The following is a 19,604-nucleotide window of genomic DNA, read 5'->3' as shown; positions in this document are numbered from 1 at the left end:
ATTAAAAATGTACTTTAATGAACTTTAAAATTTTGTAATGCGTTAGTGTTGCGACAATGTCCCAAAAAGGGTTTATAAAAAATAAAAGCATCAAATAAGTAGCCAAAAAAAAAGCTAAAAAAGGAACTAATAAAACACTGTAATAATGCAGGGGTACCGTACTGTAATGTTACATTAATGTGAAGAATTACATAAACAAATAAAAATAATTAGCAATATTTCTTTAAAAAAAAAGCGTCTTTTTTTATTTATTAAGGAAAAAAAATTTATTTTTATACTTCTTCCTTTTGTAAGAATATAAATGGAAACGGAAAATAAAATGGAAAATAAAAATGAAATTAAAATGAAAAAAAAAAAAAAAAAATCTCAGTCACTGTAATTATACATGTTTTTACCCATATCCTTAACAACATGACCCAGTTCAGGCGATTTTGTATAATTTTCTTCGTTATCAATGTTACTTGACGTTTCCACAACATTTTTTTTATTTAAATACTTAATTTTCATAGAATTTTTTGATAAAGAATGAGATAATTTATTATTTATTTCAACTACTTCTTTGGAAGCTCCTCCTTCTTCGTAATTGTTTTGAAGCCCTTTAATTTTATTCCTCTTATTTTTCTTTTCTCTCCTGTAATTACTTGTCAGAATTATAAAATCATGAATAACGTTCACCCATATATTCCTATCCTTATCCATGGTTTTTAAGTATAAATAATTCTCTTTTTTTTCTCTTTTCTTCCTGTACTTTATGTAAAAGTATTTGTGGCTGTAAACGTCGCTGTACACGTTGACTACGTACTCCAGTCGTATGTATCCAACTCTGTTCGTATCAACCTGTGAATAGGCAAATGCCCACAAAAGTGCATACGTATGTATACGTGCCGATATACGTGTATATATATATATATATATATATATATATATATATATATATATATATATATGTGTGTGTGTATTTTCAAGTGTATAACGCTAGGCAGAAACGCAAGGCACAGTACTAGAACAGGAACATACAAGCAATGATTTAATTTTTTTTTTTTTTTTTTTTAATTATGTATGCAAGTATACAGATATTTGATAACCTTTGCGTCCGATTCTTCATTGTAGTAACACCAGTAAAATTTTCCTTTAAAAAAGTGTAAGTAAAAGTAATACTTGTTATAAAATCTTTTTATGTAGAAATTGCTATGCAGTAGATATCCATTCAGGTTCTTTGAGAAGAGACGAATTTTATCCTCAGTCGCTAGATTTGATATGTTTTTATAAATGGCTGTACAGGAAAAAAAAAATAAATAAATGTATATTCACATTTACATTATATATCGCATGTACATGTCGATATTAATGTTGCACACAATTTGAGAAAATGAAACTAGTTATTTACATTACGGCTATTCTGTACATACATATGTATACATATATATATATATATATGTGCGTGTGTATATATCTATATGTGTATGTACGTATGTATGTATGTGTATATGTATGTGTATATGTATGCATATATGTATGTGTATATGTATGTGTATATGTATGTGTATATGTATGTGTATATGTATGTGTATATGTATGTGTATATGTATGCATATATGTATGCATGTATCATTATGCACATACACTTGCGGGCTTGACGCGCCTTTTCAAAATTCTTACTTGAGCTAACGTCCGTTTCTTTAATCGCGTCGAAGTACTCCATACCTTCGTTTATAAGCCATTCTATTTTCTCATTATTTTTACTTTGGTTTTTCTGAACAGATATTATAGTTTCAATGAAAAGAGAAGTGTATATCTGATCATCCTTTTTTATACAGTCTAAATTAATATAGTGGAAAGATAAACAAGCTGTAGCAACAATCTGATTTTTGTTAACTATATTAAAATACATATTGCAAGGAAATAATTTTTTTATTATGTCTGTATATATATGAATTTCAGCCGATCCAATATAGGTATTTTTTAAAGTCCCTTTTTTATAAACCTCTACTGTTAATATAGTGTTGTTCTGTTTAACGGCCAAGTTTTTTCTTTCCTATTCTTGTTAAAAAACAAATTTTATATTGTAATAAAATTTACACAAAAATGCATAGGAAGAGCAACAGACTTTGTGCAAGTTTTCCCGCACACAAAAAAAAGAATAAACGAATAAATAAATAAAATGGAATAACACAAAACGAATAAAATAAAACAAATAAAACAAATAAAACAAATAAAACAAAACAAATAAAACAAAACAAATAAAATAAAATAAAACAAACAAAACAAATAAAATAAAACAAAACAAATAAAATAAAACAAAACAAATAAAACAAATAAAACAAAACAAATAAAACAAATAAAATAAAACAAATAAGTGTTTTTCCCCATTTATTTATTAAAGACACATTTCTTTCCATTCTTTTTGCATACATTTTTTTGAAGCATTCAAAAATGAAGCAGTACACGACAAAATGAGTAGTTACAACAAAGTAGTGCAGTGTACAAGCATGTAAAATAAACTGAATTATCATTATCACTATCACTGTCTTTCCTCTTTTTCTTTTTTCTCTCTATTTACTTCAATGTGTATCTTATTGAGGTACTGCTTGTAGTAGTGGGTGTAGGCATACCTATTGCCTATTTTCAGATGAACAATATACTTGCTATTATCATCATCGCCAAATTTTAAATTTATGTGATGAATTTGAATTATAATACTGAATGATTCATATTTATGAATATTAAGAAGACGGTATAACTGACCTAGGAATGAGGAAAAAACGATATAACGAAATGATGAAATAAAAAAAAAGCATCCCACGTGCTCTAAATGCTCCTATTTGTTCAAATTTTAAATTGTAAATGTGTAAATCATAAAAATATAAAATGGATTAAAAAAAAGAAAAAAAATTTGATTCCCCTTAAAATTTACTACGCTTTGATTGATATGTTCTTTTTTTCTAATTTTATTACCAATAGGTTTATTTTCACTTATGTGAGGAAATAATTCTCGATTTCTGCATACACACAGAGTACATACTGACGCAAGAAAACAACTACCAACATAGAGCAAATTGTGTGTATCTAAATAAAACATAATTAAATAAGTATATTCTTACAAAATAATTATGAAGAAGGAGTGTTTACATTCACAGTAAATTGAAGTTTGAAAGAGACATGCTCATCTTTAAGAAAAAAAAAAAAAAAAAAAAAAAAGTTAAAGAAGGAAGCGAATATTCAAATAAACAGATAAACAACTTTATCAATTTTTTGATTTGTTCTAATTTTACAAACGAAAAAAGAGAACAAACAGAAGGAAAAATAGGAAAATAAAAAAAAATAAAAATAATAAACAAATAAACAAATAAACAAATCAAAATAAATAAAGTAAAACAACAAACAAAATAAATAAAATAAAGCAACCAAAATAAATAAATCAAAATAACTAAAATAAAGCAAACAAAATAAAACAAAATGGGAAAGAATAGAATTTACGTAGTTTTACCTCAATTCGCTCATTTGTTTAAAATTGTATTGTTAATTATTAACATTAAAAGATTAATTTGAAAAATGGAAAATATTCCAAAAAATTACGCACCTATTTTTTTTTATAGAAAAAAAAAAGAAAAAAACAAAATTGCAACTATAATCAAGTGTGTGCAAATGTGTTGGAGTTAGAAATTAATCAATCGACGGAATTATTCGTCTAGGTAAAAATATTAAATACATCAAACGTGTTTATCAGGTTAAACAAGTTAAAAATAGTAAACACGTGCGAAATTCTGAATATGATAAAAATAGTTAAATTCCTGAAACGACTTTTCCTCTTTTTTTTTTCTTTAGCAGCCAAGTGCTAAATGTATAAAAAGGAAAAACTCATTTCATTTTTATGCATATAAAATATATGTACACGTTTCTTCATTTAAATATTTATTTCATTTCAATTTATTTCAAATGGTCCTTTAAAAAAAAAAGAAAAGTTTGACATATAAAATTACCGTTGATACTTCTCTATTTTTAAAACATCAATATGAACATTGTCTCTTTTAAACATATTTTAATATACATACTTTTTTAATGAACGATTTAGCAAAAAAAAAAAAAGGAAAAATGTAGAAGATGATTTACCACTTTATTATTTCATTTTTTCGCTATTTTGTTTTTTCACTTCATTTGAAAAAAAAATTTAATATAATTTAATATAATTTAATATAATTTAATATAATTTAATATAATTTAACATAATTTAATATAATTTAACATAATTTAATATACTTTAATTCATCTTAATATACTTTGATTCATCTTAATATACTTTAATTCATTTTAATATACTTTAATTCATTTTAATATATTTTAATATGTTTTAATATATTGTAATACACTTATTCAAGTTTGTCCATTTATATATATATATATATTATATATATATTTTTTTTTTTTTTTTTTTTGCAAAGTAAAATAATGCTTTCCCTTCGTTTAGCATTATAAACAAAAATAGGGAAAAGAGGAAGATAAAGGAAAAAAGAAAGAAAAAGTAGAAGAAAACGAAAATTGAAATTGAAAGTGAAATTGAAAGTGAAAGGGAAAAGGAAAAGGGGCAAGAATTAGTTTGCGCTATACGCAATGTAAAATAAAATTCAAATAAAGAAATTTTTTTTTTTTTTTTTAAAGTTACATAAAAATTAAATTATTTAAGTTGTATTTATTTTATATCCCCGCTCTTTTATTTTATCGTTATTTTCTTTTCTTTTCTTTTTTTTTTTTTTTTTGTTTTGTTTTTCACAGTAACTCATTATTCATATTTTAAAATTAAACATTTAAAACTTATGATCCCACTTCATTAAAACTGAATCTTGTATTTGTATGTGCATTTGTATGTATACCTGTACGTGTACTTTTATTTTGTTTTATTTTTTTTATTTTTTTTCGTCGAATGTATTACGCTTTATAAATATAGATGCTAATTTTATTAACACTAATAGATTTAAAAAGTCAAAAAGGGAAATTCTGAATTTTAAGAAATACAAAATAACCAAAGCGCAAAAAAACAGACATATAGACACATAGACTCGCAGACGCACAAACAAAAAAATAGAAGGTGTGTATGCTGTCAAAATAGGACAAATTTAGGAAAGACCGAAATTATAAAAAGCAGATAAATTGCGTTATTTTCTGGACAGTTCAGGATTTTACAAAAAAAAAAAAAAAAAAAAACATATAAAATAAAAAATGTATATATTAAAAATAAAGAACATGAATAAAAAATAAAGAACATGAATAAAAAATAAAGAACATGAATAAAAAATAAAGAACATGAATAAAAAATAAAGAACATGAATAAAAAATAAAGAACATGAATAAAAAATAAAGAACATGAATAAAAAATAAAGAACATAAATAAAAAATAAAGAATTCGTATAAATTAAAAAAAAGAAAAAAAAAAAAAACAAAGTAAAAATACAAATTAAAATAAAAAAAAAATGAACAACTGTATGCAACAACTACGCACGCATGTAATACATAAAATCAAAATAAGACATAAAAATATACAAGCCAGTATTATAGCAGACACATGATTATGGGTTTTAAAAAAACATTTATCATAAATAATGAAGAAGACTCAAAGGAAAATTAGTATCTCTTTTATCAATCCTCTTCATTTTATTCTTTCCCCTCTTCACGCTCCATCCTCCCGTAAGCTGCTCTAATTTTTTTTTTTTTTTTTTTTTAAAAAAGAATGATTGATTTATTTGATAATATAAAACAGCTAGCTGAAAAAAAAAATAAGAAAAATGCGAAACATATGATACAATTGTTAATTTTTAAAAATGATGTTATTATTGAAAATGAAGTTGATAGAAATGAAGAAACAATAATTGATTTTCCAAGTGAGGATAACAGTGATTTAAGACTGTATGTTGATGGAGTTGATAAAATAAAGGAGGAAATACAAAAAATATATTCTATTGTTGATGAAATATTGGCTTTAAAAAATAAAATAAATATAGCTATAACAGGAGAACAAGAAAATGAGGTAAGTGTGTTATTAAATATGCAAATAAAAAATGCAAACAACCTTATTCAGTCCATAAAAATAGATATAAGAAATTTACGGAAAAAATTCTTATTAAAATCGAAAGATAATAAAGTTATAAAAAAAGCCATACATGATAATTTAATTTATGTATTTAAAAAAGCTTTACATAATTATCAACAAGTACAAAATGATTATCATCATAGTATGAAAGATAAAATGTCTAGGCATATTAAAATTATGTATCCCCATTATAATGAAGATGATATTAATTATGTATTAAATCATGAAAATATTAGTACACAAAATTTGGTTAAATGGAAATTACAAGGACATGAAGATTTAAAAAATGCATTAACAGATGTAGAAACAAAATATAAAGATGTGAAAACCTTAGAAAAAAATGTATATGATTTACATCAAACCATTTTAGAGTTATCAGCTTTAATTGAAATGAATGATGACGTGATAAATAATATATATGATAATATTGATGATGCTCAACATTTTACAGAAAAAGCAAATGCTGATTTGATTGATGCTAGAAATATACAAAAATCTACCTCAAAATGGATGTTCTACATAACTATGGGTGTAATTATCATTATTGTGATAGCATGTCTACCTATCTTGGTAAGGCTCATTTAGGTGTTGCGCCTGTTACAGTTAATCCTGCTCATTTGACCATGGTGCAGAGGACAAAAAAAAAAGGGGGAATAAGGGTGGGGGTAAATATAGGATACTACCTTTGTACGTACAAAAAATTACTATGAAGGAAAAACATTTTAAAAAATAAAAAAAATTTATGTTTTCTTTCCCAAAATTTTTGCCTTATTCAATTTGTCAACATGTAAATATACATATACGTGCACACATTTACGTAAGTACATACGTATACATAAGTACATACATATACATAAGTACATACGTGTATACATAAGTACATACGTATACATAAGATATACGATACATAAGTATACATATACATAAGTACATACGTATACATAAGTACATACGTATACATAAGTACATACGTATACATAAGTACATACGTATACATAAGTACATACGTATACATAAGTACATACGTATACATAAGTATATACGTATACATAAGTATATACGTATACATAAGTACATACATATTCATAAGTGTATACATATACATAAGTACATACATATTCATAAGTACATACATATTCATAAGTACATACATATTCATAAGTGTATACATATTCATAAGTGTATACATATTCATAAGTGTATACATATTCATAAGTGTATACATATTCATAAGTGTATACATATACATAAGTACATACATATATATATATGTATTTGACACCATTAGCAGCATTCGTAAAATTTGCAAAGAGTATGTTTTTTCATTTTAATGTGAAGTATGTTGCATTGGCATATATATGCTATGTACATGCACAGACACATATACATATTTATGTACAACATTTATTTAATAAACATATCTTATCTGTCTTTTTGCTATATATATTCTTACAAAATTAAATTAATTCTGAATTAATAAACATTTATGTATAATGTACTATAAGCACATTTTTTTTTTTTTTTTTTTTTTTTTTTTTGTTGTTGTTATTGTTTTGCATATTTATTCGAAAAAAATACATTATTACTATTTACAAATTAAAATTTATTTTTTTATTTTTTTTTTTTTCCTTTTTATGTTAAATTTGGCTAATTCTTTTTTTTTTTTTTTTTTCTTTAAATATTTGGGGCTCAAAAAAAAAAAAAAAAAAAAAAAAAAAATCATAATGAAGTCAAAGTTTGTGGAATGCAAATTGTACATTGTGGATGAAGACAACCTTTTTACACCTTACTTTGCCAGTTAAACTGTATGTTCAAAAGTTCGCTAGTTATATAACATACATATATACACCCAATGCACATATGAAAAATATACGAGTATATATATGTTCCGGATGGCACGTTACAAATCTTTCGTTTCAATAAAACGGAAATGAATATACATCTTTCATAAACTTCCTCCTTTCGTATATCTTTTTTTTGATATAGAATAAAATAAAATAAAATAAAACTTGAATTACTTTCCTTAACAAAAGATTTAGTAGTATTACTGAAAAATTTAACAAGTTCATAATTTTTAAGTTAGGTATATCAACATCCAGTTGCCTTTTCACTATTTCGTCTAATGCAGACTCAAAATATTTAATTAATTTTGTACTATCTTGAAACGAGCTAAATAAAGGAATCATATTCTTCTTAACTGTTAATTGAACAAAGGTTTTATATGTGTACAAAATTTTTTCGGATGAATATGTATCGTTTATATAATTTTTTAAAAGATAAAATTGCATATTTATGTTAATTAATCGTGTAGTGGAGTTTATGCTCTTTAAAAAATAATTATTATTGAACATGCCGTATAGTTGTAAAGCATACGCAATATGCAGTGGACTACTAATTACAAGGTTTTTATTACAATCATCTTTTTTTATGTTTCTTGTATTATAGTAATATTTATCATTTTGCATATATCGGTCTAATAGTACATTTAATTTTCTATTAAGTATACTAAAATTGTTTTTAAAAAGTGCACTTACTTTTCTTCCGTTCCATATATACCTCTTTTCGAATAAGGTTAAATCTGGAACTACGTTACTTAACGAGCAAGCCTTTAATTTTTTTGCGAACCATGTTTTTGTTAACAATTTTTTTAACAATAATTTTTTCATTTTTTCAAGAAGGAATAAATACCGTTCAATCCTTAAAAAGGAAAAAAACACATAATAGAAGAAAAAGTTGGAATGAAAATAGTTTATACATTCATTAAAAACCATTGGGTACCTTACGTTTTCTTGTTTCTCTATAATTTCCTTTAATTTGTCTGCAATATATTTTTTTTCCTTCTTAATCATATCTGGGTAAACTAAGTTAATAATACTTTTCTTTTTATTTGTATATACCATATCTTGAAATGCATACATTTTTCTGTACTTTATTTTTATTTTCCTTAAAGTGCTTAAATTGAAATAGTTCTTCTTTATAATAATGTGATATGCTGCCTTTTGAAATTCCCTATTTTTATTTTTATTATGTACAGGTGATAATAAACATACTTTTTTCAAACAATTTGCTACATGTATTATTACATAAAATAACGCCAAAAAAAGCGAAATTATTCTAATAAAAGTTATATTCATTTTTTACCCATTGCCCCTTCCTCATGATATCAATATCAAAAATGTAAAATGCGAATTTAAGTTTTCCTATTTGAAATATGTCTCATTTCAGATAGTTATATGCCCGCTAGTTGCATATCCGCTAGTCGTATATACACTAATTCCACACTGACAATTTGGATACCTACAAATAGGGCAACTACTAATACCACACCGACAATTCTGATACCTACAAATTGGACATCTGTTAATTCCACACCTACAAATTTCACACTTGCTCAATTGACACCTGTTTAATTCACACCTGCTGAATTCACATCTACAAATTCTATACCTACAAATTCCACACCTGTTAATTCTACACCTACAAATTCTATACCTGCAAATTCCACACGTGCAAATTCTATACCTGCAAATTCCACACCTGTTAATTCCACACCTTTGCCTAAAGAAACAATGTCTCTTTATATAGCTTAAAAAGGAGCATAGTTTGTGAGCCCATGCAAGAAAACACCTGCATACCTGCATATCTACATGTAATTTCTATCTGGGTATATTTCTCTATATGCAGGAATATTTTATGTAGCTCTACTACCCTTAATAAGTAAAATGAAAATGAAAAAAACTCTTTTTTTTTTTTTTTTTGCTTATTATATATGAACCCTTTAGCGATTCTTTATTTTTCTAAGGAAAATTATTTTCACCTTTCATTTAATTCGTTTTTGAGCATATTTTTCATACTCCTAATCTTTCGCGTTTTAACATTTGGTAAAATGTGATATATAAACAGTTAAACCTTTAACCTTTTTCGTACCCCTACTAATGCCTTTAAAAAGCAAAATTGAAAAAATTTTGTACAGGTTAAAATAGTTCAACTATTTGTGGTTTCACACTGCTTGCATTTTCCATTGCTTTTTGTTTTGCCATATGTTGCAATATTTTTCTAAATGTTACAATATTTTTCTCTTTTTTTTTTTTTTTTTTTTTTTTTTTTTTGCACAAGTGCGTGAATATTCCTGACCTAAGTATCCGTTTTTTTATAATTGGCATTTAAGCACACCCAAAAAAATGCATTAACTTTTTTGGAGTACCCATATGTATCCTTGTACATGTGTATAATGCATATATTGTATATGCACAATCATATGAAGTAGTTCTAAGGTGTAGTACTAAGGTATAGCATTAACACGACGCATAAATATTTCTGATATGTTCAGAAATTTCTCCTTTCCATACGCTGTAAATATGCAGCTTAATAATACTGAGGAAATATATTGTTATATTCAAAACGTAAATTTATGTAAAAAGAATGTTTACGTTCTTATGTTTAACTCTAAGGAAGTCTAAACAGGTAAGCAGTTTTATTACTCATAATTTACAAGTGTACATAATATATATAATAGCTAAAAGGGGCAAAAAAAAAAAAAAAAAATAATAAAATTTTTAGGAAAAATAATAGTTTTTTCTTGAATTATCAAATAATTTTGTGCTTTCTTATAACAGCAACAAATTTCGCTTACATCTAGTTGTCTTGTCATATATTTCTAACTATTCTTTTCTTTTTTTTTTTTTACATGTGATATATGCCTTTGAAGAGACCTGGATCCTTTTTTTTATTACTAAATTAAACACTTTATAAAAAGTGGTTCATAAATGAACAAGCTGAAATGTAATTTTTGTAAATTATATTGCTTGTTCATAAAAAAGAAAAATAAATAAAATAAAATAAAATAAAATAAAATAAACTTATATGGTATTTATATATATATTAAAAAAACAACAAAATATTTGCAACAAAATATTGCGCAAAAAGGTAGTAACTGATTTATAGAAACAGCTTTATTTAACTTAAATTACAAAAAATATTATACAAAAAAAAAAAAAGGTGAAAAGAATACACACATATATAAATATCGATAAAGAGTGTGCTATTTTCACTATAAAAAATAAAAAAAAATTACACCGAAATTTCTTTGCACTCTCATACGCTGATAAAGGCAGTAAAAACAAAAAAAAAAAAAAAATGAGGAGAGATATTACATAAAATTTATTAAGTATAGACCTATTAAAATATATATAGGAGGTGTGGCATATTTAGTAACCCCCTTACATAATGTGAAGCATTATAAATAAATTAAAATAAAAATAACCATTGAAAATACAATTTAAAATGAAAATAAAAAAAAATGTTACTTAATTTATTTAGTAAAACATTTTTTATATTTTCAAATATTTAAAATTTAAAGGAGATTTATTTATCAGAATTTTAACTTCAAATATTGAACAGAGGTACGGTATTGTTTTCCATGAACTTGCGAAAAATAATTTAAAAAATATATATGGAATTTTTTCACAAGGGAGTAAAGAATATTTTTAAAAAATTCTGTAAAAAAAAAAAAGGAAAAGCTGGTGACTTTTATTTGACTTTTTTTGTCTACTGAATTACTACAAATTTCCAGTACATACAATCAAAAATGAGTTCGTTAAACGACATAAAGATCAACATACTTATCCCTGAACTATTATTAACTTGATTTTTCCTCTAACCACTTATTTCCCCTTTTTGTATCTAATTATTGTAATTTGAAAGTTGCGCAAAACGTAGTGGTATTATATGCTTTTCTATTTTGTTTTCGCCTATAAAGTTTGCGAATTTCAAGTCATCCCTATTTTACAAATGTAAATATATATATATATATATATATATATACATATACAGTTGTATATACTGCAACAGCAAGAATATTTTCATTAATACACAACCGTTTTTTTAATGTAGTTTCTCTATGAGGAACAATTTAAATCAAAGTTAAAAAAAAATATATATATATATATTAATTAATTCATTGCATTACAGTTCAGTTCAGTTCAATATATTAAAAAAATTTCCACTAAGTAGTATTCAACCGTTATAATTCATCTTTAAAGGAAGTTACATATGATAATACAAATTTTAGTAGCATATCTATATATTTTATATTCATGCTTCTATCTTTTTTTTTTTTTTTTTTTTCTACTTAGTAAAGCATACTATAACTACTGTTAAAGTTGTTCATGAACGTTTATTTAATCTTTTGCAAAAGACCATTTACTGTGTTTATTATTACTATAAGATTTTTTGTTTTCATAATACATTTTTCCCCTTTTTGTCACATTAAAAAGGCTTATAAATTCGCTAAAATATGCAACCTCTTGTTTTAAATGTTTCTAGACGCAATACTTAATTTTAACGTACAATAAAAGTTGTGTTTCGTCGTTGGTAAAATATACTTTCGGTAAATTTTTGATATACTTGTCTAAAAGTATATATAAATATATATACATATATACATACATACGTGTAATATTAAACATAACAAGGGGGGAATATTGAAAATACCACAGGAACTTTTTAGTTTCAATTCATTAATTTTTCAATATATTAACATCTACACGGGGTTGGTGTATTTTAAAAATTTGACCTTTTTAGTAATATATAATTTTTTTTTTTTTTATATTTCTTTTTACTTCACTATTGTTACAGTTACTGTTTTATTTTATTTTGAATATCATTAAGTATTTTTTTATTTCTCTCTCTATCGACATCTCTATCTCTTGCAGTTTCTCTTTTTTTTTTTTTTATTTTTTCTTTTACTTTTTCAATATAAACACTTCACAACAATAAAAAACAGAAATAACACAGTGGTCACATTATGTACATTTATAAATTAAAACGTCTATTTTAATATTTGTATCCTCTTGTGATTTCCTTTCCTTCCGTTATTATTTCTTTTATCCGCTCTGGTCTTATTTTGCGTTTTTACACGTTTACTCTCCTTTTCTCATATTTGTACTATTCAACGATTCTGGAAGGTTTACTTCTGTGTCTTTTTGTTCCTTCAGAGGAGATGGTATTTTATTTAAAGAAGTAACAATTTTAATTTTTGATAAAAAATATTTATTTAACGGTTTAAACTTGGACCCATTTACACTTTTTCTACTTTTTGTAATAACATTACTTTTTTTTGTTCCCTTTCTGATTATTTTACTTTTGTTTACTACAGCAGTGTTAAGTGATCGCTTAGCACCTAAACCATAGGACATATTTTTTCGATAAAGTGATATATTTAAATTATTAAACTTTTTGGCTGGAACAGGTACTGTTTTATAGCTATTTAATTTTTGACTTATTATAGTTCTAGAAGGAGCTGAATTTTTAAATACTTTTCTTGTTTTTTTTTTAATTAAATTTCCCCTATATATAGTACCTGACGTTTTAATATTATTATTAGTTCTTCTATTAAGAAAATTTTTATTATAGGGAGTTTTATAACTATCATAACCATAATGTGAACTATAACTATTAGTTCTTCCTTTAAAATAATCTCTACCACTACTATAAAATTTTCTGCTTTTATATTTATTAAATTGATTGTTACTTAATCTGTTACTAAAAAATGGTTTTTTAAAACTCCCTGATCTTCTACTTGAAAATCGAGATCTTCTTCTTCCTCGAAAACTTGAGCCTTGTGTTAAATCTTTCTTTTTAAAAAAATTTGTTTTAAATTCATTTTTTTTTGTATTATTTACATTCAAAAAACTATTCTTTCCGCTTTTCTTTTCTCTATGAACTACATCATCCAAAGGGCAGGACAAATAGTCCATTATTTTTTCATTTTGTTCACTTTTCATTTTTTATTAAAAAGGATCAATATATATATGTATATTCAATACGAAAATTTATGAGGCGTACACCAATTTATGCGTCATGTGCATATATATATATACATATATGTACATATACCATAAAAGGAAAAAAAACGCTATTAAAAAAAGGATGTTAATAAAATGTAGTAATAACAAAAATAAATTGTTATTACACGATAATGTGTAATGGAAAAAAATAAATCAGTACATGCATATATATATATATATATATAAAAACAAAACAATACATGTACCATATATACATAAAACAATAAGTATATTCATAAATTAATGCAAAAAAAAGGTTAAAATGACACAAATTATGCTCAAAATATAAAAATACTTGAGAAACAAGCAAAATAATATAAATTCCCTTTATTTGTTAAGTACTATATATATAAGTTTAATATGTATATACGTATTTATGTATAAAATATGCATTTTATGTATAATATACTTTTATTTTTTAAGTAAAATTATATTTACTTTAATTTTGCTAGATCTTTGTTTTTCATCTTTAAGAATTTCTGTTTTAAACAAACTCTCAAACTTCATAAAATGAAAAATTTCATTTTTCTTTTTATGTTTTGTTTTATTTCAACCTTGTTTTACTTTCATTTATTTTACTTTCATTTATGTTACTTTCATTTATGTTACTTTCATTTATTTTACTTTTATTTATTTTACTTTTTTTTATTTTACTTTCATTTATTTTACTTTCATTTATTTTACTTTCATTTATTTTACTTTTATTTATTTATTTTCATTTATTTATTTTCATTTATTTATTTTCATTTATTTTTTTTACTTTATTTTTTTTTTTGCTTTTTTTTTTAAGTACATGTACTTCATAATATGTAGTATATACATATGTATATAAAATATACTTTTTTTTATTATATTATTTTTTTGGTAATTTATTTTATTCTTATGTGCACAATATGTAAATGTATAACATATAAATAACATGAGTATACATAAAATAAGTATAAGTACATATGTATGAGCATCCTTATTAGTGTCTTATATATTATTTAATATATATTTTTGTTTCATTGTAGTTTAAATGTTACAATCGAATTTACAAAAAAAAAAAAATAAATTAAAGGGCATAACAAGTGAATTTTTTAAATTGCTCTTTTCCATTAAACTTTTTGCAATTTTTTTATAGTTCTTTTTGAAATGAGATATAAAAAAAAGGCTCCTTGATGAGAAAAAAAAATGAGATCTGTAACATTATTTTTTGTTTTATTGTAATCAAATATTACATAAATTATTCCAATTTATTCTTTGTAAACAATATGCTATTACGTTCTGAAACTGCATTTTGATATGTATATAATATTAAATATTATACAAATTAATTCCCCTTTGTCAAACCATTTTTTTTTTTTTTGATGAATAAAAATATTTCATAAAATATGTTAAAAAGGAAAGAAGAAATTTATTTATAAAATTATCGAAAAAGTGAAAACACTTAGTAATAACAGAATGGGATTTTTTAAAAAATAAAAATTAAACTATTAAATCAAAAGTAGCAAAAAGGTAGGATATCAAAATATAATATTTACGGCATTATGATATTTATAAATTAGAACACTATAGTATTATTCTGAGGCTTTGTAAAATATTTCTTATTCAACAAAAGTTATAAAAAAATAAAATAATTTAAAATTTGAACACGAAATATAAACTCTGTTTTAAAGAAAATTTTCCAAAATGGTACATACCAAAGAAAAACTTGTAGCAAAATGAAATATAGAAGGTGAAGTATATATATTTTTTTTTTAAATATACGTAAACCGTTTGGAAAATATTGTTTATTTGGAAAACATTGTTGAATATTTATTTTAATATGATATTGTTCTTTTAAATGACACTGTAATACAATTTGAAGAAGTTTTATTATATACAGTTTTCTGTATTTTATATATAATTTCTTAGAATTAAAAATATTAGTACTAGATTGTTAGTTGATATATAATCTTGAGAAATATATATATATATATATATATACCTTATATTTCATAAATTCCAAAAGGACATATAAAGAAAATATATTATACCTCACGTATAAATTTATTGTTTTTTTCTTTTTTCCTGGTGTATTAACCTTTATGCCATTCAGTTGTATAGTTGCCTTTATTTGTTTCTTCTTTTGGGAAAAATTTTATAACATTTTAAAAATATGTTAAAACATTTTTTTGTTTTACCGTATAAGTGTTTACATATATACACTCATTTATGTTCCTTAAAGGACATCGTTTCAGTTGTGAAATGTTTCATTTATAAATGCAATTACTTATATAAATCATGCAGTATATACCATGAATATCCATATAACATTACCCTTTTTATAATTAACAATTTTGTTTAATAAATGTCTTTTTATATTTTAATATAATTTTTATACCCTCCTTAGACGTATATATTTTTTTTTTCTATTACGATATCTAGAAATTTGTTCAAATACTTAAAAGTATCAATTTGCACATTATATAGTAAATTATAGTATGTAACCTTTCGATGAAGCAACATAATATCTCCAAGCATAATAAAGGTGTCCCCCTCACACATCCCTTCTAACAACAATATCTCTCGACGTGTCTATTCACAAGCATGCAACACTTTTAAAGAATACTGTCATTCATTATATTTCTTTTTTTATAAACAAAACCACATTACCATCACATTTTTGTTTTAAAAAGTACATGGTTATTTTTTTTAGTCATAAACAATACATATATGTATGCGTATGTATATCATTTCTCCAAACACAATGATCCTGAGTAATCATCTAAAATAAAAATTATGAACATTATTAAGGGTTTTCTTAAATGGTTCTGTTTAAAGAAATATATTTATTACAGTATATATCTTTTAATTATTTAAAGAAAATAAGATACTGTAAACATTTGTTAAAATTTATAAATATATATAAATATTATTGTGCATATTGCTGAATGAAGCTTTTGTAACCACTCATTTTCTTTAATGTTTATGTTACGTATAAGAAAATTTTCTTTATTTTCGTGTTAGTAGACTTATAACTTATTTATTAAAATCAACATTTCTTTTTATATAATTCTGAAAGGATAATTTGTATCCCTTTTATGAAACTGTTATTGTTTCAATTAATATCCTTTTTTTATTATTTTACATTTATTCCAAAAACGTGGTTTATCACAAAAGCCTACATATAAACCTTAAATAATTTTGTATGCATATATCATATTTTTCATTATTCATTATGAAATCTAATATGTTGAAATCAAAAATAAATAGATAACTTTAAAGTGTATTATGAAGACGCATATATATTAACAGTTGTACATCAAAGATTATGGAGCTCCATATAAAAATATATATCAAAATGTGTCTAAATAGAACGACATAAAATTTCTTTGTTTCAAACGTATAATATAAAAATAATGTATACCTAAATATATTACTAGGACTACAGTTTGTTTTATTTAAATATTTGTCATATAGAAAAATGTAAAAAGTTATGTAATTCTAAAACTTAAAAGTTCGTTTAAAAAGAAAATCTGCAAGAACACGAAAAGGCTCTTTACTAATGTTAATAAAAGACAAATAGTTGTATTACTTTGTCATAAAAATATAAAAGAATCATATTTTTGTATTAGTTTTAGCTAAATTTATGTGTTTTTTTCTAAATATATGTATACCAGAATTATATCAAAAATAATAAAATATTCGTAAATAGACGGACAGTATATTTTAATAATTCATTACATACAAAAAATAATTTTTTAATATATTGTGAATATATAGCATGTAGTGTGTAACCTTTATATTTACTTTCAAAAATTAATAATATATTAATCATTATATTATGTCATACAGAGTTAGATTAGATAAATTTAGGTGCTCTATATTAATTAAAAAAAATATATTAATTTATTCAAAAACAATTCCTTAGAACACATAGAGAACTATTTATTTTGTATATTTTTCAAATAACAATTTCTTCATTGTAGTGTACTTCTAGTAAAAATAATTTTAAAAGCAATTTATATATATCTCAAAACAATATTACTAATAAAAGGTTTTAATTTTAAAGCTCTTTTGTCATAACATATTTTATTATTTATATGTTTATGTTTAACAAAGAACAACTTAAATCTATCCGTCCATCTACCTATATACATATATACATATATAGAAACGTTATTCTTAAAGACGTCTTTATCATATCGTTTTTATATAGGTTACCTTAAGAACACTTAAAAGTTCTAATGCAAATAAAAAATATCTTAAATATACTAAATGTGTACACACTTGGAACATTAATGACAAGTCAAATGTTATTAATAAAAAAATATTATAATCAACAATAAATATAAGAAAAAACAATTGTATCCACGAAGCATAAGAACGGCTTAAAATTTTAATTTTTCGCATATACAAAAAATAATTCTTAAGGTAAATAACACACATTCCATTGTTTGAGGATATGTGCTCAAAAAATATAAATCAAAAACCTTTTTGCACATTAAATTTTAAAAGAATATCCGATGTTCTCACCTAGTAGTAAATAATATTCTGCATGACTTTTATGGAGCTATGTTTAAAGTTTAATTAAACAAAAAAGACATTTTTTCTAAATAAGGTCCTTTGGAGTAACTTTTATAAGACGAAAACGATGTGTCTATTTTTATATGAAAAGTTTATATTTTTTTAAATGTAGATGTGGTTTTAGTGTTTTTTATGAAGTATTTTTTTATCTTAAAAGTTCTTAATATTCTAAATAGCATTATAAATGTAAATATTGTGCAGTGTACTTTAGAAATTTAAAAAATTTAACTTTTTGCTATATTTCTGAAAAAATAATTTACCTACAAATATGCAACTTATTTTTATTGTGGAAAATTTGCGCAAGAGATATGTTCTAGAAACGCGTGATATACCTATGATGTAATATTTAACATATAAATGTTAAAATTTTAATGCCATTTGTTAATTTCTATAATTAACTTTTACTATTTATGCTGAAATTATAATTTAGTCTTATTTTTCTTATTTTAAAGGTAGGATTTTTTCTTATATTTACATATAAAAATATTTTAAATGAACTATAATATCTGTTATATAGTGCAATATTTATGCCTACAACATTATGCGTATAACAAAATACGTATTTTTACAAAATTATGTACCCCACTGTCAATTTATTAAAACATAAATAAATTTACGATGTTCTGATTTTTTAAAAACAATAATAATACGGTTAATTTCATAAAGGGGAATATTTCTGTAATTTGGAAATATATAAAAATATAAGTATCATTTTCCGTCGTTAATCGATAAGATATGTTTTATTTTAAGAAAAAAGAAAATATTAATAACATTTTTGCACGTGTAATTCATGAGTAACTTCATCCTTGTACTATCTTCATTTTTAAAGTTTGAACTTTAATTTGCGGTAGTTTATTACCGAAATTAGAATTTTTAGCTTTAACAATTTTTTTCTAAAATTAAAATATCGCATAAGGTAACACGAATTTCATATGCCATGCAAAATATATCTTAACAAATAAGATAGATAAAAATAATTATTATTATAACTATGAAAAATGTAAATTATTGTTCATTTGCATATTTATTGCAGTAAACTATTTTTAATAAAGTTTACATTTATTAAAAAAATATCATTCAGAGGAATACGTATTTACTGTTTAATTTGTTTTTGTATTATAAGG

The 19,604-nt window shown here is 23.2% G+C and overlaps 4 protein-coding genes across 4 annotated transcripts; 1 reads left to right on the top strand and 3 right to left on the bottom strand.

Moving 5' to 3' along the window:
- Positions 1–366: 366 nt before the first annotated feature.
- PmUG01_04021700 (conserved Plasmodium protein, unknown function) lies at positions 367–3,079 on the bottom strand (the record flags this gene model as incomplete). Its single annotated transcript, XM_029003215.1, has 5 exons — positions 367–837; positions 1,086–1,273; positions 1,660–2,035; positions 2,561–2,745; positions 2,956–3,079. The coding sequence occupies 5 exons, from the start codon at positions 3,077–3,079 to the stop codon at positions 367–369; spliced, it is 1,344 nt and encodes a 447-aa protein (XP_028859671.1).
- A 2,643-nt stretch (positions 3,080–5,722) lies between these two features.
- Positions 5,723–6,667, top strand: PmUG01_04021600 (syntaxin, Qa-SNARE family, putative; the record flags this gene model as incomplete). The annotated part of the gene is made up of 1 exon (XM_029003214.1): positions 5,723–6,667. The coding sequence occupies one exon, from the start codon at positions 5,723–5,725 to the stop codon at positions 6,665–6,667; it is 945 nt and encodes a 314-aa protein (XP_028859670.1).
- A 1,331-nt stretch (positions 6,668–7,998) lies between these two features.
- PmUG01_04021500 (conserved Plasmodium protein, unknown function) lies at positions 7,999–9,216 on the bottom strand (the record flags this gene model as incomplete). The annotated part of the gene is made up of 1 exon (XM_029003213.1): positions 7,999–9,216. The coding sequence occupies one exon, from the start codon at positions 9,214–9,216 to the stop codon at positions 7,999–8,001; it is 1,218 nt and encodes a 405-aa protein (XP_028859669.1).
- Positions 9,217–13,002: 3,786 nt separating this feature from the next.
- PmUG01_04021400 (conserved Plasmodium protein, unknown function) lies at positions 13,003–13,866 on the bottom strand (the record flags this gene model as incomplete). The annotated part of the gene is made up of 1 exon (XM_029003212.1): positions 13,003–13,866. The coding sequence occupies one exon, from the start codon at positions 13,864–13,866 to the stop codon at positions 13,003–13,005; it is 864 nt and encodes a 287-aa protein (XP_028859668.1).
- Positions 13,867–19,604: the final 5,738 nt, after the last annotated feature.

Source organism: Plasmodium malariae, assembly GCF_900090045.1.
Source record: "Plasmodium malariae genome assembly, chromosome: 4".
NCBI classification, from domain to species: Eukaryota; Apicomplexa; class Aconoidasida; order Haemosporida; family Plasmodiidae; genus Plasmodium; species Plasmodium malariae.
The sequence above is the reverse complement of the archived record's forward strand: the minus strand, read 5'-3'. Positions and strand labels throughout refer to the sequence as shown.